Source organism: Rasamsonia byssochlamydoides (assembly GCF_041956645.1).
Source record: "Rasamsonia byssochlamydoides strain NRRL 3658 unplaced genomic scaffold VTN77scaffold_6, whole genome shotgun sequence".
NCBI classification, from domain to species: Eukaryota; Fungi; Ascomycota; class Eurotiomycetes; order Eurotiales; family Trichocomaceae; genus Rasamsonia; species Rasamsonia byssochlamydoides.
In genome coordinates, this window is record NW_027192389.1 from 45177 (window position 1) to 67633 (window position 22457).

Consider the following 22457-nt stretch of genomic DNA (forward strand, 5'->3'; position numbering starts at 1 on the left):
GGTTGTCGCGCACGGGCCCGACAATCCCAGTACATGGACAGTGCACACAGCAAGGCTTTCGATGCTATTCGTGTGTTCCTGCGGAGTAGACTTCCACGTCCTTATCAGCGATATGTTAATGAGGGAGACCCTGAGCGTTGAGACAATCTTGCCGACCGTTGTTGCAAGCGGAGTCCCGATCCCTGTACAGAGTCGTAATCGCAGAAGTATTTCAATAGCCAGCCCAATCAGGTCGATGCCGCTGCCCCTCTTCGCGGACGTGACAGGGGAGCATTTTCGGTGCATTGCGGTTTTGGGAAAGACAGGCCGCATCTAGACAGTTCGATTTAAGAGAGGGGAAAGAAGTTCCAGAACCATCAGGACTTGTTATTGCCAGTACCTGGAATCGGGGGGGACGCTCAATGTCTCCACCCCGCGTTCCTTCAGAAGTGAGGACGGGGACCCTGCGGAGCATCTCCCGGCAGGGCTACGACCTTGACCTTGGTGCATATCAATCTCGCGGCTTGCGGGGTCAGGCACCGAAGCTTTTGCGATTTGATGGTCCGGTGCATGACATACCTCGGTATGGTTTCCCCGAACCCGACAGTTCTGCAGACTGGCTGACTTGATCAGTCCGGTGCTACGGACGTTAGACTCCCCCGATCTCGTATTGCGAGCCGTGCGCGCTACAGTCATGCTTCATGTGAAAAGTCAAGAAAGAGCCCAAGCCCTGGAGTCGGAGGCTTCTTTCGACAGGGCCCTCCCCCGGTGGCTCAAGGTCGGCTGCCACATGTCGCGTTCCTTGCAGATGAACGTCCAAGCACCAACCCTGCACGCCAGTCGTCTGCTGGCCCTCTGGTGAAGGCGAAAAAGACTTTTTTAGAGTTCCGGCATTGTCTGCGGACCACGATGTCGTCTGTCCAACGTGCCCTATATCTGGCCGGCCTCCCGTCCCGTTTGTAGTTATATACGTCCCCCCGGATTCTGGTCCTGATCCTGATCCCTGATCCTGTCCCCCCTGTGTGGGTCGTCAATGAAGAGTCGAGTGCACCCTCCTGCCCCAATATCACCACTAGTCTTGGGCGGCTTTGCTCACCTACAAGAATGTCCGCGAGCCTTTTGGCCGCTCTGGAGGGATGGCCGGAACCCAACTACGTGGATCCGGTCACTCGAGGTAACGGCATCATCGTCACCAATATCGTCTTTGGAGTGCTCGGGACGCTGGCCGTCCTGCTGCGCGTTTACACACGAGTATGGATTACATCCACCTTTGGCGCTGATGACGTGCTCATCGCTTTGGCAGCGGTAAGCTTATGTCTGGATGCAAGTGGCAACAACAAATCATACATCTTGCTGAGACCAGAGGACGTAGGGCTTTTCTCTGGCGATGATGATAACCATGTCCATCGCATCGAATAAGTACGGCTGGGACAGACATATCTGGGACATCCCCCCATCCAAGCTTTCCGATTCAAATAAATTCAATCTGATCTTTCAGGTCACGTTTTCGCTTGCATCCTCCCTGACCAAGCTTTCCCTGCTTTGGTTCTGCAGGCGCCTCATCGGCAACGGCGGAAAAGTGACCGTCAACTACCACGGCCTGGCCCTTTTCGGCACAATCATCTTTGTGTCTGTCTGCCTTGTGGTCTTTGTGTTGATTATGCTACTCCAGTGTCGGTAAGGACAGTCCGGGGCGCGCTGCGTTGATCTGCCGTATCAGCCCGCGTAGACTGACTTGAATACTGACTGATACCTAGGCCGATGAAGGCATACTGGGATCTGATGCCTACGTATCCCTACCACTGCATAAATGGCGAGGCTTTTATCCTCAGTGCCAGCATCATGAATACCATCACCGACCTTCTAACCACGCTGATCCCCATCAGCCTGGTCTGGAGGGTGAAGCTGCCGAAGCGACAGAGAATTGCGGTCATCTCCATCTTCGGCCTGGGGATCCTCGTCAACGTCGCGGGAGCTTTCCGGACCTTTTACGTCCACCGGACAATGGTGGCGAAAGATCACGACAGCACGTGGGTTGGCTGGCCGACTTGCATAACTGCGAGTGTCGAGATCGGCCTGGGCCTGGTGAGTGTGCCATCGTCCTTCCCCCAATGCAAATTTGGAAGAAGTTCGACATTTCTAACGGGGGCAATATTCTAGATCGTTGCGTCAGTACCGGCACTTCGTCCCTTGATCAACCACTACCTGCCGCATCTGCTGGAATCGACTCGCAAAGCAAACGATCGCGCAGAGGACATGCACCGAAATCCCCGAAACAAGCCGATAGTCCTTGGCTCTCTTTCACAGTCAGACCACCAACCAAGCTTTGCGGCCTCGAAAAAATTCTTCTGGCGCTCCGACGACGTGACCGAATTGCCGGCTAATGCTCAGACGTACAGCTCCAGCCGCCCGCTCAACGAGATCGAGGTCACTCAAACGGTGGAGCTTGAGACATATCGCAGGGAATCAGATGGCAGCAGCAGTGTTATCGAACAATACGAGCTACCAAAGGGGCTTACCACCCGTCTGTACCCCTAGACCTTTCTTTCATGTACATACATACATAGCTGCCGCTAGATAAAGCACTGATAATAGGACTCTTTAATGGAACATGATATCGTTTATGACCAAGTTCTGCCACCGAAGGAGTCCATTTTGTATTATCAGCTGAAAGACCAGGTTCAGTCCATCTGCAGCTCTTCGATGTGAGCAAAATTCCAGTCAACGCCGCCTTGCAGCTCCCCCCAATTGCTGCTCATAGTCTCCTGGGTTTGTGAGATTGAAGATGGGAGATTCACGGTTAACGGAAGGGAGCTTTCGGCTATACATAAATTCTGCGCGTCTGCGGAAATATCTGGTAGGTGACGAAGCAGTAGGAACGAAGCCGTAGGAAAGAAGCCAATGCCAACTGCACGTTGAAACGTCATCTTGCGCCGTCAGGTCGGATAGCGCTTGGGCAGATCACACGGCGCTAAACTGGAGGAGGCAGCTCCCCGTCTTACGGTATACAGTCGACTATCTTTATAACGATACAATCCGGGCATCTCAAAATTATCTCTATAAAATGGAATATTAATAATAATAATAATAATAATAATAATAACTTGATTTAATGGAATAGCAATTACTGCCATTGTTCTGACTCAACTAGACTTGCTTACTTATTCCTGCAAGTAGACAAAAGGGAAGGTATCTCCTATATAGCTAAAATGAAGTTGGCATTCTATTGACAATCAGTAGAATGCCTTACTAGAAAGTGCACGTGGCAAAAAGATTTGTCCTGGCACACAGTGATAAGGAAGCTAGTATGAATAAGAAATACTTGTGAAGGTGGCAGGGTATTGTTGCTGCCTAAGGTGAGATATCTGACTTCAAACGCAGCCAGATTAATGATTAAGTTAGTATCAACTCCTATTTGTTGCCTCGTGGTTTACTAGAGACATGTCCCCTCTTACTTATTACCTCTATGCCTACAAAGATAATGTGCAATAAGCAGGCCAAAATTGCCTGCATGAATTCCTAGGTGTTAGAAATGCTCTCAAAGGTTACTGCATGAGATTTTGCTCTTCTTTTCCCCTAACCATTTCCCTCAATACTGAATACTTCCCAAGATTCAAGAGCCCACCCTAAGCATACCATTGCAATTGGACTTAAAACATGTTGGATGCAGAAATAGCCAGATTACTTTGTCTCTTGGAGGAAGAAGGGCAAAGGCATGTAGAAGAGCAATAATGTTGTGAAGAAGCAGAGCAATTTTGCAAACAAGAACAATAATGTTGAAAAGATGAACAACTGCGTCATGAGGAGGCTAAATGTCAAGTTAAACAAAATCTGCTCTTTAGCCTCCTAGATAGATATTACAAACTTTCCTCAGCTATTTGCATTGAGACAGATATAACACCGACAATACAAGGAGATACACTAAATCCTATCAATAGAATCTATCCCTGATATATTTTGTTTTGGGATGAATTCCCTGACCTCCAAGAAAGAATTTGGGGTATATTTACACACCTTTTGCATCGCTGCATTAAGTGGAACTTGTTTATAAAGACATTAAAATGATAAGCTCAGAAATAGGGCTTTGATTCTTTGAACCTGATACTGTAGACAAATTTATACGAGCTATCCTGAACTAGCTACACAAGAATGATGCACTTTGGCAATGATTCAAGATCAAGGGAAAAGTGGCCTTTGAAAGCCATGCGAATATGGGTGACTCAAAGTTGGAAACTTCATTGGAGGACACAATATAACGATTACATATTATGAAGCATTTATCGCCGCAATCTTGCAGAACTTCCAGTCAATTCATTTGGAGTGGCTCATGGGGATGCAGAATGGCGCAACGTACTTTGGAACAAGAAACTCAAAGGCCTTGTTATGATCAATTTTAAGGAACCACCGAAGCAAATTTTATGTCTGGTATCTACAAACCCCCGGAAGGTGACACAGAATGTGAAGAGAGCAGTACAGACCCAGGAAAAACCTCCACATCGACCGCCATTGAACCAATTATCAGGCAATTGTCACAAGCAGAAGTGGAATGACACCCTGATAGTAACTATACAGGAATCAAGTTGGCAGAACCCTGAGCAGAGCATCGAACGTCATCTGTAGTCCGCTGACTTGATTTCTACCTAGGAAGCTGTGCTTCTTTATGAACCCTCTTTTTGGTGGCGCAAGATTGAATTAATGGTATTTATATGATTCTGGCAAGTTTTTCTGCAGTATGATTAAGAGCTATGGGGTTCTTACCCCTAATTTCTGTATCATTTGGGCCCTGGATATGTTGAAGATATGGAGTTTCTTCTGATACATGAAGTGGTTCTATGTTCAAGTTCAGACAATCTGAGGTTATAGAGAATAGGCTGAGAGCTTTAACATGAACTTGCTGGGGCTATCTAGACACTGATTCTCTATGGCAAGGCTCCATGCAAACAGGATCCTCACCCTTTAGTAAGATCCAGGGTCTAAGAATGACCACTATATGATGGTCCTATAATAGAACAAATCTATTCAATGACTATCATATAAGAATCTAAAGCTAAGGAGGAGAAAAGAAAAAGAGACTACCTAACGTAGGGGGGGAGAGGAGAGATGTAGACAAATCCTGCCAGTAAATCTACTAATTACCCTATATACTGCCTTTAAATTGGGACAATATAATACTGATATATTATGCTATAATGTACTATAGGTACATATTCTATATATTTAAGGAGATATATGTAATATTATGCTATAAGCTCTATACTTTAATAGAGGCCTAGGCTGAGGCCAATAAGCCTAGCTATTCCTTTGTTAGGAGACTGCATAGATAAGGATATATTAATGTAGAATAATGTTGTTTTTAGACTCTAATAATACTATTAAGGTAGGTCTACTATGAAATCAGGATGCAGGGAGCGCAGGGAAAGTATAAAGTCATATTTAGCTAGACAGATATGGCAAGATATGCCTAAGACAGTAGAACCTAGCCATCCCTTTGTTTAGTAGCATGTAATTTAGCATAATGAATCATGTCATTAACAATTGCACTAGTAAAGAAGATACAAGTATAGCTAAGAAATCAAAAGGCCATGTCACCCTTAAACTATGCTCAGCACCAATGGTAAGGTGCAAGAGCGCCAAGCCATGAAGGCACAGGAATCCTGGGTGAATGTGTAAGGGGTTCCAGGAGGTTTGGGTGAAGTTCAGGTGAAGGATGCCTGAAGGGTGAAGACAAGACAAACCACGAGCTAATGCAATGAATAAACAAAAAAAAAAAGCCCAAAAAAGAAAAAAAGCAAAAAGAAAAGTCTACATACAACAGCTGGGATTCGCTGGTGGTCACCCACCCAACTACTAACCAGCCGGCGTGTGGCTTAAGTACGGCTGAGCGGACGGGAAGCCCTGTTTTCCACACCCTATGGTCGTATGTACGAGATACAGTATAGAAAGCAAATTATAATTGTCCCAAAGTAGGTAAGACTAGGTGATCGTCTCAGTTAGTGGTTTGAGTCTAGGCTTTTCAGTCCTTTCGAGAATATAACGATCAGTTCAAATTGTCTTTTCTCTGCAATGGGAAAGGACGGGGAAAATAAGTCTGCAGTAAATATCAAGTATCATTCCAAGATTTTCGTTCTAAAGAAATAAAGAAATAAGGAAATAAGGAAATAAAGAAATAAATAAATAAATAAAAACAGCAGGTCTCTATCCGGAGAGAAAGGCCGAAATGAAAGCAAAAAAGGAGCAAGAAAAAACAACAACGAAAAAAAATACATAGAACAGGGGAAAAGAAAAGACGTGTGCCTTTTTTGCCTAGATGTGTATAGTTTACTGCGATCATGCAATCATCTTTGGGTTGCCCTTCGAGGACTTCATTCTCTCTCTCTCTCTCTTCCCTTTAGCAACTATCGATCCGATATTCAAGACAGATTAAAGATATCCAAACCCACAATGCCAAAGTGCAAATCGAAATAAAACCCATAGCTACTCAAATATATTTCAAGAATAGGGATGACCACTGACCAAAGACGCCATCGGCTTGTCTGAATATTGCTCATCCAATAGAACGGAACAGAATAGAACGTATGTACTGCTGGTACTGCTCTATGTACAGAGTAAAATGCAGCTAGTTAGTTAGATGGCTAGCTCACTGGAAGATGTCGTTTTGGGCACCTGACGCATAGATCAGCTTATCAGATCTCAGCTTCAAACCGCACAATGGTGTCCAAATTGAAGGTACGTACCAGGCTTGAATCCCCATCCCTCGCCATAGTAGACCCAGTCGTTGTCGGGCACTTCGACGTTGTTTCCGGAAAGTTCTACATTGAAAAAACCTCAGTTAAACACTGCATATTTCAACGATGGATTGATGATGGATAGACGGGTTAATTCGGGCATGACCAGGAGACAAGGCTAAACTCACGGTTAAACGCAAGCATCTGCTTCGCCCCCTGGACGCATTTGGAACTGTCGGTTCCGCAGTAGACAGGCACCTGCGCGGGCGCGAGGGTCTTGGTGGATGTGGATCCGGTGACGTTGCACTTGTATCCGGCCATGTACCTAGGGTAAAAATCTCATCAGTAATGCAGATTGAATAGTAGGAAAAATGCAGGCATCGTACATGTTTGGCTGGCCGCAGCCCTTAGGGGCCTGGCGTAGATTACGTCGTCAGTACTGATATCTATCACACTGTCGTATACTGAAGGAATCCTCAAGAGATACTCACCCAGAGCCACGCGCAGTGGCAGCCACCGGCTGGGCAAGGTGGCAGATCAGCAGGGACATCGTAGGTGGCCAGACGATGCCAGGGGGTGCTAGATGGGATATTTTCTCAGCACGAGTTTCAAGATATCGAAGCCGGAATACTGCTACTCACTTCGGCAACACAGAAAACACAACCAGATTCTCCATTGTCACCGCTGACAGGTCCGAGTTGTAGCTGATCGCCCAAGCAGTGCCCGCCGCCATGGACTGATTATTCGTGTGCATGGCGCCGTCGTCCTGAATACATCCCGGGGGATTGCCTGGCCCGGCCCAGTCCTCCGGATGACTCTTCCCATCCGGCCACTCAGAGGTATACTGGCCGTTGTAGGACAGCGTCGTCTGGGCACGATTGTGCGCCAGCTCGACGGTGAAGTTCCCTCCAGCAGGCAGCTCCAGGATCTCGCCGTCCGCCGGGGGCGCGGCATCGCAGCCGCGGTCGTGCTGGAACCACCAGTCGGTCTTGTTCAGTTGATAGAGTGGAACTACGGCCGTGTCGGTGTTGGGATTGTCGACGGCGGGATTGGGGCCGCCGCGACAGTACATGCCGTTGACCCAGGCGGCGACGTGGGCGTTGGCGACGCTGCTGAGTGCCAGCAGAGCGGGGATGACGATCATGTTGGTTTGAAGATGAATAAGTGAATGTAATTAAGAGAAAAAGGAATGAAAGAAGACAAGAATAACGAGGTCTGTGGAAAATTAACAGTTGAAGAGAACAGCAAATACAAGTTGGTGAATATGTCTGCCATGCGAATTGTTCCGTATATAAACGTTTCCTTAGATCTCATCTCCGACCAGATGGTACCCAATCTGATGTGGACTCAGCACTAGCCATTTAATTAAAGCGGGCTGGACTACTACTCTAGAGTAACCCTATGCGTCTATCATGATACTTGGATCTAACCCTCCCTGCAATCTGGCATCGGCCGTTTCACGTTTCAATCGTGCCCGAGGTAAGCAGATCTGTGGGGTCTGTATATAGTCACGTTGCTCAGTAAGCTGACGCTCTGTGTACTATATTATGAACTACAATTACTCACAAGTAAAAATCAATCCATTTCTTTGCTTCGATGAATTGCACCTCCATACAGAGTAGATACTGTACAGTATATACATCTTTAGTAATCAAATACCGGACCACATATGGAGTTCTCCGTACATATCTTCTTGTCTTATCCGGGATCGACAACAATACTTCCCGGTGCGAGGCGCCATCGTTTCAAAGTTCCAACCCACAGAGTGCCCTAAGACCGAAGATCTAAGTAAGACCAAGTCCTTGGCTCGACCACCGTCCAATAGACGATGACGTTTTAACACTTTCTGTTTCAACCATCGACTAATCAATCGTGAGACCAACGAACGTCCATTCTCTCCGCAATATGATGTAGGATCGACAGTAATCCCCGCTTGTGGAAGTGGCAGTGTCTATGAGGAGGATTTTCCTATTTCGGCATAATTCTTGGAGTACCTAAGGACCCTGGTCAGGACATTGTCAGGTTTCGGGCCATGTCCATGTAACACAGCTTTGGAAGATGAGACAGTGTAATACGAACTTACGAACTAAAATATTACGGGCTAAGACCGTGACGATCGAGTTGGTTGGATGGAGATCAGTAAGGAGTTTTTCTTTTTTTTTCTTTTTCTTTTCTTTTTTTTTTTCATTTATTTCTTCTATCTTTCTTTCTCCTCCTCCCTTTTTTCCGACACAGTCAGAAACCGTCATCTAAAGCCAGCAAGTCGAAGTCCCTTGCTCCAAGTCCAGGACCTGAAAGTATCGCTCGAAGATGTCCGAACTCCACTCGCAGGCTGTGCCTGAGGCAGGAAGTCCAGCTGCAGTATTGTCAAGAGACGGTACGGAGGAACTCCCGATTTCTCTCGGCGGCTTTCCCGCTGATGGTCGGTTGTCAGCGGCTATGCTGCTTGCTTATGCTGCTTTCTGCTGACAGGTGCGATTCTGATGTGGCGGCTTTGACTGTCGCCGATTCAACGAACGCATCGTGTCACCTCCAGCATTGTTGGGTTTGAATGTAGCTGTTGAATTACTGTTCCCTGTACGATCGTTCATCTGTAATAAGAGCTGAAGTCTCGCCCGGATGTCGTTTCTGCCGGCTGATCATTACCTTCAGCTTCTCCAGAATCAGTCTGACTGCTTAGTCAGAGAGTCGGAGGGAGTGTGTCTGTCGCAGTATGCAAGGTATTGCTCTTCGAGCTTATGGCTAAGTTGATCGATGGCATCGCTCTTCTGTGCCGCTGTCATCAGTTCGTAACCGTTATCGCGTGAGGATTTCTCCGAGGAAACAACCCGCCGAGCAAAGTAACTGATCTCGAACCGGACCAGGCAGAACAGCATTTCTGTCCGCCCTGCATAATTTGCAGGTAGATCGCTCATGTTCGGGTCCAGATTGCTGTCATTTACATTGGCCGGAAGCCTCGTGTTGAAGGAGCATTCCAATATCAACGGGTCTTTGCCGTGATCCTCTGCCGTACGCATATCGAGGATACAGATCTGCCACCACAGCCGACGTCGCATCTCGATCTCGAACGGCAGAATGTCCAATGCCGTACCGTCACGATGCACACCGAGTCTGACGGCGATGCGGAGGGCGAGACCGGTCAGCATCCAGACGTCTGGGTCTGTGGCTGTCACGTCTTGCGCAGATCTGAACTTGTTAGAGGTATGAGAAAGGGCAGCCCTTTTGATCAAGGGAAAGAGAGAGAAATAGAGTTAAGATGCATACTAAGTAAAGTACAAATGCTTGCAAGACGGTCAAATCTAGCGAGCTCAACAAGTTCGCCCGTGAAAGCGCTTGCTCGACGCCAAATCGGTATCTACAAGTGTCGGCATAGGGGTTAAAAAGAAAGCGCATATAAGCAACAGAGCTGTAACACAACATAATAAATAACTCATCGGACAAAATGTAATGTTTGTGAGCGCCCTAGCGAAAGCTCACGAATATAGCAATTGCAAGGCATTCCAGAGGGAAGATCATACCTGGAGAGGAGCTCTACTCTGTCTTCCTTCAGATCTGCCAGACAGTCTGCAGGCTGCATGGTCATGACGGTAGCATAGTAGATTGCAAACATCAGTACCCCCGTTGCTGGGTCGATATTGTCCATATCCTGCGTTGCTTTCAGGATCTGTTTCTGGACAGTTGGAGTGTGGAAGATTTTCATTAATTGGTCCACGTTCTCTAGATAGGTCTGCCAGATGACGAAGACGATTCCTGGAGAAGGGTGGAGGGATTACAATGTCGGAGACATCCTGGTAGAACCGAACAGGAATGACGCTGAATTTTGGAAATGCCCAGAACAGCTCCCTGGGGAGAAGCCAGCAGGAGTCTTCTCGGGGGAATTTCAAGTGACTCTTTCTGAGTTGTCTGTAGTTATCTGAGAGTCTAGTTAGGAGACTTGCTATTAGAGAATGCTTCTCGATAAAGAGATACCTCCTGATCGACCGTTGCCCAGAAGCTGTGATCACATAACGAAAATTTCCTCTTTCGGAAACTAGCTTCCCATCATCTGCGTTGATTCTTCGCTGGAGTGGAGTATCAAATGGCGGCTGAGTGACCTCAGAAGATTCAGACGTATCAGAATGAAACTCGACTTGTGCAGCCCGTCTGAGTTTCAAGATTCCTTGTTCGAACGATCGTAGCTTTTCTTCCATCCTCTGCAACCGGGCTAATGCATCGCTACTGTCTGGGTCATACAATGGTCCCGTTCTCCTCGACATCGGGTAGACACGTTCAATCCGAGTTTTCCTGCAGTATGAGCAGGAGAGACATCAATCGCACCGGATCTTGCGTCGACGACACTCCAGGCATATAGTCAGGGAAAAGGTCGTAATAGCGCGGAGAATGGTCCGCACTCGACTCCAATATTTGATGGTGTCTTATCAGCTGTCTGTCATCCGGATTCAAATCGACACTGTCGGAATCATGCAAGACGGTGCAAGTAGAGCAATGATGTTGCAAGGGTAGAATGGACCAGCAGAGGCTCCAGTTGGCTGGAGCGGAGAAAACGGAGGGCAAGTCCGCTCATGTCTAATCAAGATCTCGACTCATCTCTCCAACACATGGCGCAATCTCTAGCGGCTGAAATCCTTCTGATCAATAAAGATTTAACTTTCTCTGTCTCTCTTCCGCGTTAACAAGGAAATCAAGAAATTGTTGGTATTATGTTTGTACAGTTCACTCCCCGGATGGATGCTAGGGTCATGGATGTTTAGAAAATCATTATGCTGAAACAAAACAGGTTGTACCTATTTCTGGTGCATTCTTGGATTCTAGAATAACCAGGAATGGATAATTACCAACTACTTCTCCTGCGATCAAGAAGTTCTATAAATTTGGAGCTTAGTCCAAAGTACTGTCATGCAAATCATCGTTCAAGGACAGGCTGCATAAAAGCCGTGTAATTATCATCGCTTCCCACAGTAAATAATACCAGATCTGAGGCAATTTCCCCTACTGTATTCGTGATCTTATCACTTGAACGAGCAGGTTGTATCGAAGTGATATTGGCCAGCGGCCATTCCCTCCGCTTGTCCGCTCTAGCCAATCATTAACCCTATGTCTAGATGTCCGCTGCAATAGATCTCACCCACCACATGACAACAGGAGTTTCATGTCTACGAATGCTTTGAAATCACCTCTCGTTGGCTCAGATGATGACAAATGGTTACTTGGAGATTACAAAGCATTTGGGAGGCCCATCAGTACAAAAAGCCCGTCTCTGTGTCTATCGGAGATTATCCAAAGCTCATCAAAGTCGATATCTTCCTTCTTCCTTTTGGGGATTTGAGCAGAAAGATCCAATTGATATTTACAATTCAAGTCCAAATCATCTAGAAGCATACAAGGATAGAAGGATCAGAAATGACTGCTCAAATCACCAACGTTGCGATAATCGGGGTATGCAACACAGTGTCAATACCTATCATATACTCCCTGAAACGCAACTAGCTAACTGACATACACAGGCTAGCGGCAGCATCGGCAAGATAATTCTCGACGCGCTGCTCACCTCGTCCAGATTCACCGTGACGGTGCTATCCCGGCACTCCAGCACGGCCACCTTCCCTGCAAATGTCAACGTTCGCAAGACCAACTTTTCAGAGTCCGAACTCCAGACAGCCCTGCAGGGCCAAGACGCGGTCGTCTCTGCACTGGGAGTGGCCGGATTCAGTGACCAGAAGAAGGTCATCGATGCCGCTGTGCGAGCAGGCGTCAAGAGATTCATCCCGTCTGAATTTTCGGTCAATACCCTGAGTGATGCCGTCTTGAGGCTACTGCCGCTGTTTGGCCAGAAGAAGGAAGTTCTCGAGTATTTGAAGTCAAAGGAGTCAGAGGGACTGACCTGGACGGGCATTGGAACGGGCTTGTTGTTTGATTGGGTATGTATGACGCTGAGTTTTTACAGCTCAGCCTAATTGCTAATCTGTCTGCTTTTTTTTTTCCTCGCGTTATAGGGCCTTTCGAATGGCTTCCTTGGCTACGACATCGACTCCCACACAGCCACCATCTGGGACTCAGGAGACAAGCCCTTCACCCTTACCAACAGCAACCAGCTCGGCCAGGCGGTGGTGTCGGTCCTGCAGCAGCCAAGTGAAACCGCGAATCAATATTTCTATGTGGCGTCAGTCGTCACTTCGCAAGAGGGGATTCTGAATGCGTTGGAAGAAGCAACAGCCACTAAATGGACAGTCTCCTACACCAGCACGGAGGCGCAGGTCAGCGAAGCGAGGAAGAGGATCGGTAAAGGAGATTCCAGCGCTGCCTACGCCCTGGTTCGAGCTACGACTTTCGGCAACCTTGATGGTCTCCGCGCAGACTATACTAAAGAGGAGAACTTGGCGAATGATCTGCTGGGATTGAAGCTGGAGAGTGTCCAGGAGACAGTCCAGAGGGTGGCGAAGTCATCGACTTAGGACTGTTGACAGCCATAGAAGTGGCATTAGTGGTAGCTTTGGAAGACCCATTGGCACACTGCAGAACCTAGTCCTCACGTTACAATCCAACAATCATATCGAAAATAATTGACCACGATTTCATTGCAGTTGTAGTCGAAAAGAGTAAATCGACGAGCGATAGTTATGCTCCTTTTAGATGGATGACTAAGCAGAGTGGCCAAAGGTGGCTAGCCAGGGGCAATTGGACCAATGAGCGAGCTGCTGCGTCGTTGCCATCCGAGATCGCCGACAACGAGACATTCATTATCATCCTCATTCCAATTCTTGTTGATTGTGTCTTCATACAGCGTGGCTATGGTCTCAATTCCATCATGACATGGCGTCCCCGCGGCCAGTCGGATCCAGCAATGCTGGATGCCCGTCAGGGGCATACCGCGACGATCATGGCGCCAGACAGTTTGAAATTCGGCGCAAGCCGTTAGCTACCAGAACAGCGCAGGAGACCTCAACACAAGAAGTTGGGGTCATTAAAACAAGTCCAGCTGATTTGATCGACGAGAGGCAATCTGGGGGGTCTCGATCCCCTTCAGCCACGCGACCGGCGCGGCCTAATGTATCATTGCAAACATCGCTTCCGCCCAGGGTCAGCGATGGTCCCGTCTATGCCAGCCCAGAGGCAACAAGTGCATCAACGGCATCTATCCCCAGTCAGCCAGCTGGTACTGGCTCTTCATCGTCTAAAAATGAGACTTCTTCAGCTCCTCAGTCGTCCGCCGCCTCATATGTCCAAAAAGCATACCGCGAAGCGCTGCATTTTCTCGGTGGTCTCATCCAACATCCCACCGAGAGCACCAAACATTACACGATCCTGCGCCACTCCCACGGGATCGTCTTCTACCAAGGCAGCTACACGTTCTTGGCCATCTCCATCTTCGCCGACGCCCCTCTGCCAGCCGACCGCACGCTCTGGATGCAGAGCAAAGGCTGGACCGGGAAGACGGGGATGCGCGCGCGTGCCTTGCTCCGTCTGAATGACGACTGGATCAACGTCACGCCCACGACGGCGATCAAGCCCGACCAGGTCGATCCGAGCGACGAGCGTGCGTGGCAGCGCGACATCGCGCGATTCCGGAAAAAGGGGCCGCATCCCATCCGGGAACGGCACCAGCTCCGGGAGACGGCCATCGTCCGTATCCCCGTCGAGGCGGGGGACGGGTATTTCCAGTTCGTTCTGTGTCAGGGCGAGAAGAAGAAGGTCCTGTGCTATAGTCCCGTGTTCCGCGTCATTTCGGCGTCGTCGGACCCCAGCTCTCTGCGCGGCGCGAGTCTGAGCACGTTGCCGTTGGAGCTGGGGGCGTATGTCGCGAGCATGTACGCGCAGACGACGGTGCAGAACCTCATCGCCCCGGTGACGTCCACGGTCCAGAACGCCATCCAGCCGTTTTTGCCGTCGGCGAAGACCCGACAGGCTGCTTCGACGGCATATTCGGTCAGCGGCATGGAGGACCGCGTAAATTCGACGATTGAGGATGCAAACAGCCGCTTCGAGCAAGTCGAGGATCAGGATTTCGCCCGGGCTGCGGGGGAGGTTGATCTCGAGGCGGGGCCTGTGGCACCGTATCCGATCGACTTCGTTGCGCGTGTGGAGCGCAGCTCTGCTGTCAGTACGACAGGGCTTGGGTCGCCCAAGGTGAAAGTGTCCGGGGTACCGTCTGGTGTGCTGCAGCGGCTATATGGCTACTATTTTGGCTGGTCTCGACTTCTTCCCGAGCAGCGGGGGACAGCTACTCAGCCAACTGTATGGCAGCAAAGTATCATTTCCGCCCTTCCAGCAGTGGCAGAATCGACCGTAACGAACGTCAAGTCAAATCAAGCGCTCAAGACAAACGTCTCAATCCGCTTCGTCGACGACGTTGATGTCGATGTCGAGCTCCAGACTCGGTCGCGGATAGAAGTCCGAATCATGGGATTCATCCGGTCTCCTGAGGCGTCATCGTCATCGTCATCTCTCCAGAAGGGTGGAACTGGAGCTGGATCCGGCGACGATGCCGCTGCCGCTGCAGAAGAGCGCATGATCCTCGAAGCCTGCGACGCCTCCCTAGCACAGACGACGCTCGACCACCCCGCCTGGTCTCCAGACGCGCGCGGGCGAAAAGACAAAGACGAGAAAGAAAACGAGAAAGGTGGCGATAAAGATCATATCGAGAAGATCCTGGACCGGACCAAGGACGGCTATGCGCAAGTGCGCATGAGCGGGCAGAAGATGGTCGACCGGGTCCCGTTCCATCGGTTCGGGGTGCGCACGGCGACGGATCAGCTGAGGGATAAGACGGTTGCGGTGAGTGGATTTTATATCGTGAGGTAAATATCGTCGTCTACCTGAGTATATATATATACTGCACATGATGCGATATGGTTGATATATTGTATTATAGCACGGGGATGAATTCCTCGATGACCTATCATGCGAACTGCATCTGCCTGCCATTTTTTTGAGGTGAACTTTGAGAGCCATTGTCCGTTGGCATCAGGATTTTTTTTTCGTTTCATCGTTAAATATGTATAATAATTTTAATGTAATAGTCTGCTCTTTCTATCCGCACAGTCTATTCTCTAGAAGGCAGCTGTCGTGTATTTACAAGTGCATGAATTATAGACGATCGAATTCACATTCACTACCTTGATCCTCCATTTCAAGCACATGATTCTCTGCGTGGTTCTGTAAAAGGACTTTTGTCAGAAATGCTCTAACAGTCCGCCGCGTAGGTCGCAAGGGTGCAGTTATCCAATTATACACGCAGCGGTGTTGGACTAGAAGCATGTCAGCCTTGCTCAGCCTCACAGCACCTGGCGGCCAAGCAAAAGCTCTGACCTATCCAGCCTTCACACGATCACGTTGACAATTTTCTCGGGCTCGACAGCACCGCAATCCCTCGGCAATCCCTTTGCTGATTTGTATATCTTGTAGGGGTCAGATTTCATGAATTTGGTTAAGCCAATCGCTCCTGTTTACTACCGCATGGATGGAAACAGTGCAGAGCATGGACGAGGCTCCCCAAAGGCCCGCGGCACCAACGAGTACCGGCCTCTCGGTTATTGTAGAACCGAGCAATCCCACGATAGAGTACCTAATCTCCATTTCCCTGCCTACGTTTGGAACTTGGCTTAATGAAAGCAGCATCGTCTTTGTCCACGGTTTCACCAGTCATCCAGAGTGGACGCACAAGTCGGGAGGAGAAAGTTTGCGAGCGAACGATGTCGTTGTCGACGAGACTAACCACCGCCCTTCCAAAATCCGACGACTTCTCCTATCTACACCGGATCATCAGAGGAAGGCTGAAGTCCGGAGAGGGGTATACTGGCCAAGGGACCTGCTAACCTATACCGTTCCGACGGCCCGTGTTCTTACATATGGATATGATACTCACATTCGTCACTGGGCTGGCCGGCCCGTGAGCCAGAACTCCGTCTGGGACATATCATGGGACTTGCTCGTTAGCCTCGAGGCTGGGCGTCGATCTGATCCCACGAGGCCGCTGTTGTTTGTGGCGCATAGTCTTGGGGGAATTGTCAAAGAATTGCTGCGAGTCGCACGGCTGTGGGATGTATCATGGTCATCTCCACGATATATTCCAATCCACGGTCGGCATCATCTTCTTTGGTACTCCACATTGGGGCGCTGACCCTCGTGGCTTTCTTCAACGCGTTGCTGAAGCGGTGGCGAAGGCAGCCGGGTTCTGTGTAAATGAGGAGATCGCCAACACGCTCGTTGGTCGCGGAGAGAGGCTCAGGGAGCTATTAGACGAGTTCAACCCGTTGGCTTACCAGCAGCAATGGCCAATTCATTCTTTCCAAGAGCAGTACGGTGTTAAAGCACTGAATGGCAAAAAAGTATGAAGGCAATCGGCCACTCTCATCGTTTCTCATTATTCTAACTTTTCCAGGTCGTCGAAGATACATCTTCATGCTTGAACTTCCCGACCTTGGAGATCACAGAGCATATTGCAAGCAATCATATGGACATGTGTCGATTCAGCAGTTTGGAAAATGTCCAATATAAGAAGGTGGCTGGTTCTTTCAAACGGATTCTGCAACTTCTTTCGAAGCCGACATTCCCAACGACGGGTATTTCCCTAGCACGGAGCAGAAAAGAGCGCTCTTGGATTCCCTGAAATTCGAGCAGATTGATGCCCGCAATTCCTCGATCAAGAACGCCCATAGTAAGACGTGCAAGTGGATACTCGAAAGGCCAGAATATCGGGAGTGGCTGAATATCGAGAAGCTGGTCGAACATCGTGGCTTCCTGTGGATCAAAGGGAAGCCTGGAACCGGTAAATCGACATTGATGAAGTATCTTCTTGGTCATGTCCGGAAAACAATGAAAGATAGGGTCATCATCTCGTTCTTTTTTAATGCTAGAGGAGAGGAACTGGAGAAGACCACCCTCGGCATGTATCGATCTCTGCTGTTTCAGCTTCTTGAGAGAGTTCCGGAACTTCAAAACGTCTTTGACCAGCTCGAATCCACGACTTTGAGCCATGGGGCAACTCCCGCGTGGAACCTTGAGAATTTGAAGGAGCTGTTCGGCTGCGCAGTACGGAACCTAAGCAAACACCAACGACTTGCTTGCATTATCGACGCTTTGGATGAGTGTGACGAAGGTCACAGCCAAGACATATCCAACTACTTGCAGAGTGAATTGAGAATTGGACGCAGTCAGCAGGCTGAGCAAATCAGAGCCGAGATCCTCAAGAAGGCATCCGGGATATTCATGTGGGTGGTCCTTGTTGTCCAGATACTCAACCGCGAGTATGACAATGGGAGAATTCACGCACTGAAACGCCGACTTCAAGATATCCCAACAGACTTACACGAGCTGTTTAGGGACATACTGACCAGAGATTGCCAAAACCAAGACGAGTTGCTTCTCAGCATCCAGTGGATACTCTTTGCCAAGCGACCATTAAAGCCCGAAGAGCTTTATTTTGCAATTATTTCAGGCATCGAACCCCGGGATCCTAATGTCTTCGATCTGAGTCAAGTCACTCAGGAAGATATGGGCAGGTTCATACTCAGTTCATCCAAGGGGCTCGCAGAAACTACGATATCGAAAAGCCGGACAGTCCAGTTTATTCACGAATCGGTGAGAGAGACTTTCTTCTCAAAGAAAATGACATAGGCATCGTTTGGTCAGACCTGAGGAACAACTTTCAAGGACTGAGTCATTAGAGATTGAAACAGTCCTGCCTAACACACCTGAAAATTGAACTTGCTCAACATGTACAGATCCCCCAACTGCTCCCCAAGTGCTCTTCCCAAGAGATGGCCAGTTTTCGGCAAGAAGTCGGGTCGAGATTTCCATTTCTGGAGTACTCTGTTCACAACGTGCTCGGTCATGCAGAAAGCATGATTGTCTGTAATTCTTCAATATAGTACGCATATACCTAAATCCATAATCATGTATTCATGCCAACCAGCAAGGCAGCTACCATATACTGTCACAGATGGAGACTTCCTAGGTGGCTCAGATTAGTTATGGTCAGGGCAAAGTGATACCAGATAAGATGGCTACAGCAAGGACCAGCTAGGAGTAGAATTGAATTGTCAGTACTTTACAGCCATTCAAGTGCATTCAGAGGAGTATGATAAAGTGATGCTGTGTTGCATTGTTGATTTGGATGATTCTGACAATATTTCACTGTAGATACAGTTGCGCAGATGCAAAGACGTTCTTGGTAAACAAAGTTTGACAAGAAACTACAGAACTACCACCAGTGGATGCAGGATGTTAGACTGGTTATATGTCAAGGTAAGCCTTATATGGGGTATTTAATAAATGACCAGCATATAATCTGCCAAGTAGTCATTTAAGAGAGGGAGAACAGGAAATACTACTGAGAGAGATTAGCGACCATCACGCCTTCAGGACTCCTACTCAGCTATCCATCTACATTGCACAGTTTTCTATGCAATATGAGATACTCACCAGGTTATTGCAGCTGCCAAGAAGCATAATGCTCATGGTCTTGGAGAAGTATCTTTGAGATCATTCATTGAACCTTTTGAAAGACTCCACGTCGCATTTTAACTTGTTTTATAATATATCAGGTGCTCTCCAGGGACATGACAACAAGACTTCGCATATCAAGTCCATTATTTCTTCAGCTTGTTCTACTTTTAAAGGGAGATCCATGTCATCCCTCACAGAGAAGCCAAGGAATCTGTATTTGACTGCTAGAACTGTGGTCGACTGCGCTAAAAATTTAATACTTATGTCTTATGTCTACAAGAGTTGCATTTCAACCTCACGTGGTTTCCAATTTTATCGGTGTCAAAAATAACCCCATCAGTCTCAATGTACATACATACATACGTATAAAGACTGAAGATATTTGAGGGTATTCCCTCTGAATGAACCACATAACCTGCTATCACTGTTTTGAAAGGAGCTGAACAACACTCTCAAATACTGTAATCGTCAAAAAAGTTGGAATTAAGCAGAAAGTTGATCTAGCAGAAGAGAGGTTATTATAAAAACAGCCTAATTAATAAGGCTTATAAATATAGTATTATATGTAATGATAACATATATTTAGGTATTAGAATTAGGGAGAATATTCAAGTATTTACCTTCTCAATAGATACCATGGTATTTTGAATTTTTTTTTTGCTGTCTTTTTTTTTAAAAAAAAAAAAGCAATTTGTATTTTTGGCTATACTATATATATTGTACTTTTTAAAAACCAACTCTGCTAAGATTCATATTATCTAATTCTAGTTTAAAAAATAGATAAAAATTTTGAAGCGATTAAATAGAGCAATAATGAGGTAGGCAGATAGAATCCCTTAAGTGTCCGATTTACACTGGCTGCATATCTGCTGTAACAAAGTCAAGAAGTTGGATTGTCTTTATACAAATAACCAATGAATCTAGTAATTATGGATTGACAGATAATTGAGTTATTCTAGCCATACTTATCTTAAAAGATAAGACATCATAAATATTCTTTGCTGCAGAAATTTGCCCAAGTATGATAGCTCATAAAGGCTAGGACCGTAGTAAGATATATTTATTTTCTCCGCAAACGTGCGCGAAAACACACCCTTGTTGAAGCTGTTCGAGGGAAGAATGTGATGTCAAGCATATCTTAAATCAAACCAAATAATGAGTTTCTCCCAAGTACTTTATCTATCTAGTTCCGAATATTCACTAATCATTACTATCTGAGTTTGTTGTACTATGTGGGTTTGTGTACTCCGTATGACCGGATAAGGACTTAACCCATATACTACTAACCTACCCCACACGCCGCGTCATTCTTCCAGCTCTGTTGCGGCGTCAATATCGACATCAACATCAACTTCGACATCAGATAAGATACTGAATGATTGCATCTGTACTGAAGGCCTGCACCGAGAAAAAAAAAAGCACTACAAAGTTCAGAACCCAGAACGTTTAGGCAGTCGCAATGACCAGACGACTACACCGAAACCCGCTCTTCAGAGCAGAGCACCTGGGCTCTCTGCTCCGTCCAGAAAGCCTGCGGCAGAAGAATAAGAGCCAGCTAGATGCGTCGCAGTTGACAGCGGTCGAGAACCAGGCTATCGATGACATTGTCCAGTTGCAGCTGGATTGTGGGTTCCGAGGGGTTAATGATGGCGAATTCCGGTAAGGAGCGATATATATGCACAGAGACATTAGCACCATTATACGCAGTGATGAGCTTTCTTCTGACGACATGCAGACGCTACGTCTTCTGGGGCACGCTCTTCCAGAGCTTCGAAGGCATGGAGAGCCTGACGACGCCCGAGCCGGAGATGTTTCGCTCGTTCGTGGCTGGGTTCGTGAAATCCGCCGGCAAGGTGCAACCTGGCATGTTCATGGTCTGTCGGGGGAAGATTAAGCACCCGGGATACAGCACCTATATCAAGAAAATCCAGTACCTGCAGCAGATCCTCCCCCGGGAGCAATGGGGGGATATCAAGCTGACTCTTCCCGCGCCCAATTGGTACCATCTGCGATACAGAGAGGGCTATGCCTATTCCAAGGATGTGTATAGCAACGACGAAGAGTGCTTTCACGACATCGCCGCCGCGTGGGCTGCGGAATGTGCAATTCGACGATCCGAATCTCACCTGTATGTTGTCCCGATCCCTCGTTCTGCAGCAATCGGACACTGTCTTGTAAGCACGTCTGTACTGATTGTTTTCAGTCTTCTGCTCCGAACAAATGTTGAAAGACTGGGAAGACGACAAAGCCAATATCCGCACGCCCGATGAGTTGTTCCGCGCGTACATCCAGCTGTACAATGACATCCTCGCCTCACGTCCTGCAGACCTGCACGTCGGGATCCATCTCTGCCGGGGTAATTTCCGTGACTCTTCCAGGAGCTGGATGTCGACACATACTATCTGGAGTACGACGATCAGTCCCGGACGGGCAGATTCGCTCCGCTACGATATCTCCCCGCACACAAAAATGTCATCCTCGGGGTGATAACGAGTAAATCTCCGGAGTTGGAGGAGAAGGAGGACCTGAAGCGTCGCGTGCTCGAGGCAGCGGACACAATCGCCAGCATCGCGGAAGGAGGCAACATGGGCTATGATGACATGGGCAACAAGTTGCAACTCGTCCGGCAGGTGGCAGACATCTTTGGCCGGGGGAAACCTGATGAATATCCTGGTCTGTTGCAGACTGCAGTGGCAGGTTTCTCTTGCGGGGACACGATCTGCTTCTAGAATTTTTTTTCTCCATTCAACACGGGATTTCAGAGAAGATAGATGAAACAGACCAACACAGATCGAGTAAAGAATCAACTGTTATTATCCATGCATGTGATCCGCACTAGTTTGTGGCAAAGACAGTTTACCTCCGTCTGCCACTAGCCTCATTCCGTCAGTCTGCTCCGAGTCGGACTACTGCACCAAGGTAGGCAATCCGAACCGAACTAGCGCGATGCATCTCATGAATCGACGGGCACTTTCTTCTGCAGATAAAGGCCGTGCTGTGTGTTTAGGTCCAGACAAGCTTTTTCGCAAAAGCGACGTGCACGGATCAGGGCGCACTCAGCCAATCAGCGCGTGTGGAATAATCGGTTCGGGGCTCCAGCCACGGAGCGCGGTGGATGCGAGCACGAGCCTCCCGAAATAGCAGTAAATCTGATTGGGCCGGCGTGAGGCATTTTCATGATTGGCCTGTCAGGTGCAGCAGGGTCCTGTCAGACTATCAAATTCCCCTCGTCCGTTGTTGACGAGGGGTCTGGCTTGATATGGCTTGGATAGAAGGGAGGAAAAAGAAGGTCCTGGTTAGGCAGCAGAA

At 48.0% G+C, this 22457-nt stretch overlaps 10 protein-coding genes across 10 annotated transcripts; 7 read left to right on the forward strand and 3 right to left on the reverse strand.

Annotated features, from left to right (window-relative positions):
• Positions 1 to 401: 401 nt before the first annotated feature.
• Positions 402 to 841, forward strand: VTN77DRAFT_7288 (uncharacterized protein; the record flags this gene model as incomplete). Its single annotated transcript, XM_069423660.1, has 2 exons — positions 402 to 562; positions 613 to 841. 2 exons carry the CDS (start codon positions 402 to 404, stop codon positions 839 to 841), a joined length of 390 nt encoding a protein of 129 aa, XP_069281094.1.
• Positions 842 to 1083: 242 nt separating this feature from the next.
• VTN77DRAFT_7289 (uncharacterized protein) lies at positions 1084 to 2517 on the forward strand (the record flags this gene model as incomplete). Its single annotated transcript, XM_069423661.1, has 4 exons — positions 1084 to 1284; positions 1352 to 1656; positions 1737 to 2064; positions 2140 to 2517. 4 exons carry the CDS (start codon positions 1084 to 1086, stop codon positions 2515 to 2517), a joined length of 1212 nt encoding a protein of 403 aa, XP_069281095.1.
• Positions 2518 to 6616: 4099 nt separating this feature from the next.
• VTN77DRAFT_7290 (uncharacterized protein) lies at positions 6617 to 7848 on the reverse strand (the record flags this gene model as incomplete). The annotated part of the gene is made up of 6 exons (XM_069423663.1): positions 6617 to 6642; positions 6714 to 6788; positions 6893 to 7029; positions 7091 to 7119; positions 7196 to 7283; positions 7346 to 7848. The coding sequence occupies 6 exons, from the start codon at positions 7846 to 7848 to the stop codon at positions 6617 to 6619; spliced, it is 858 nt and encodes a 285-aa protein (XP_069281096.1).
• Positions 7849 to 9367: 1519 nt separating this feature from the next.
• On the reverse strand, positions 9368 to 10404 carry VTN77DRAFT_7291 (uncharacterized protein; the record flags this gene model as incomplete). Its single annotated transcript, XM_069423664.1, has 2 exons — positions 9368 to 9890; positions 10223 to 10404. 2 exons carry the CDS (start codon positions 10402 to 10404, stop codon positions 9368 to 9370), a joined length of 705 nt encoding a protein of 234 aa, XP_069281097.1.
• Positions 10405 to 12104: 1700 nt separating this feature from the next.
• Positions 12105 to 13156, forward strand: VTN77DRAFT_7292 (uncharacterized protein; the record flags this gene model as incomplete). The annotated part of the gene is made up of 3 exons (XM_069423665.1): positions 12105 to 12140; positions 12209 to 12622; positions 12698 to 13156. 3 exons carry the CDS (start codon positions 12105 to 12107, stop codon positions 13154 to 13156), a joined length of 909 nt encoding a protein of 302 aa, XP_069281098.1.
• Positions 13157 to 13514: 358 nt separating this feature from the next.
• On the forward strand, positions 13515 to 15503 carry VTN77DRAFT_7293 (uncharacterized protein; the record flags this gene model as incomplete). The annotated part of the gene is made up of 1 exon (XM_069423666.1): positions 13515 to 15503. One exon carries the CDS (start codon positions 13515 to 13517, stop codon positions 15501 to 15503), a length of 1989 nt encoding a protein of 662 aa, XP_069281099.1.
• A 654-nt stretch (positions 15504 to 16157) lies between these two features.
• Positions 16158 to 16415, forward strand: VTN77DRAFT_7294 (uncharacterized protein; the record flags this gene model as incomplete). Its single annotated transcript, XM_069423667.1, has 2 exons — positions 16158 to 16262; positions 16317 to 16415. The coding sequence occupies 2 exons, from the start codon at positions 16158 to 16160 to the stop codon at positions 16413 to 16415; spliced, it is 204 nt and encodes a 67-aa protein (XP_069281100.1).
• Positions 16416 to 16741: 326 nt separating this feature from the next.
• Positions 16742 to 17310, forward strand: VTN77DRAFT_7295 (uncharacterized protein; the record flags this gene model as incomplete). The annotated part of the gene is made up of 2 exons (XM_069423668.1): positions 16742 to 17029; positions 17083 to 17310. The coding sequence occupies 2 exons, from the start codon at positions 16742 to 16744 to the stop codon at positions 17308 to 17310; spliced, it is 516 nt and encodes a 171-aa protein (XP_069281101.1).
• Positions 17311 to 17483: 173 nt separating this feature from the next.
• VTN77DRAFT_7296 (uncharacterized protein) lies at positions 17484 to 18317 on the forward strand (the record flags this gene model as incomplete). The annotated part of the gene is made up of 1 exon (XM_069423669.1): positions 17484 to 18317. The coding sequence occupies one exon, from the start codon at positions 17484 to 17486 to the stop codon at positions 18315 to 18317; it is 834 nt and encodes a 277-aa protein (XP_069281102.1).
• A 2528-nt stretch (positions 18318 to 20845) lies between these two features.
• Positions 20846 to 21454, reverse strand: VTN77DRAFT_7297 (uncharacterized protein; the record flags this gene model as incomplete). Its single annotated transcript, XM_069423670.1, has 1 exon — positions 20846 to 21454. One exon carries the CDS (start codon positions 21452 to 21454, stop codon positions 20846 to 20848), a length of 609 nt encoding a protein of 202 aa, XP_069281103.1.
• Positions 21455 to 22457: the final 1003 nt, after the last annotated feature.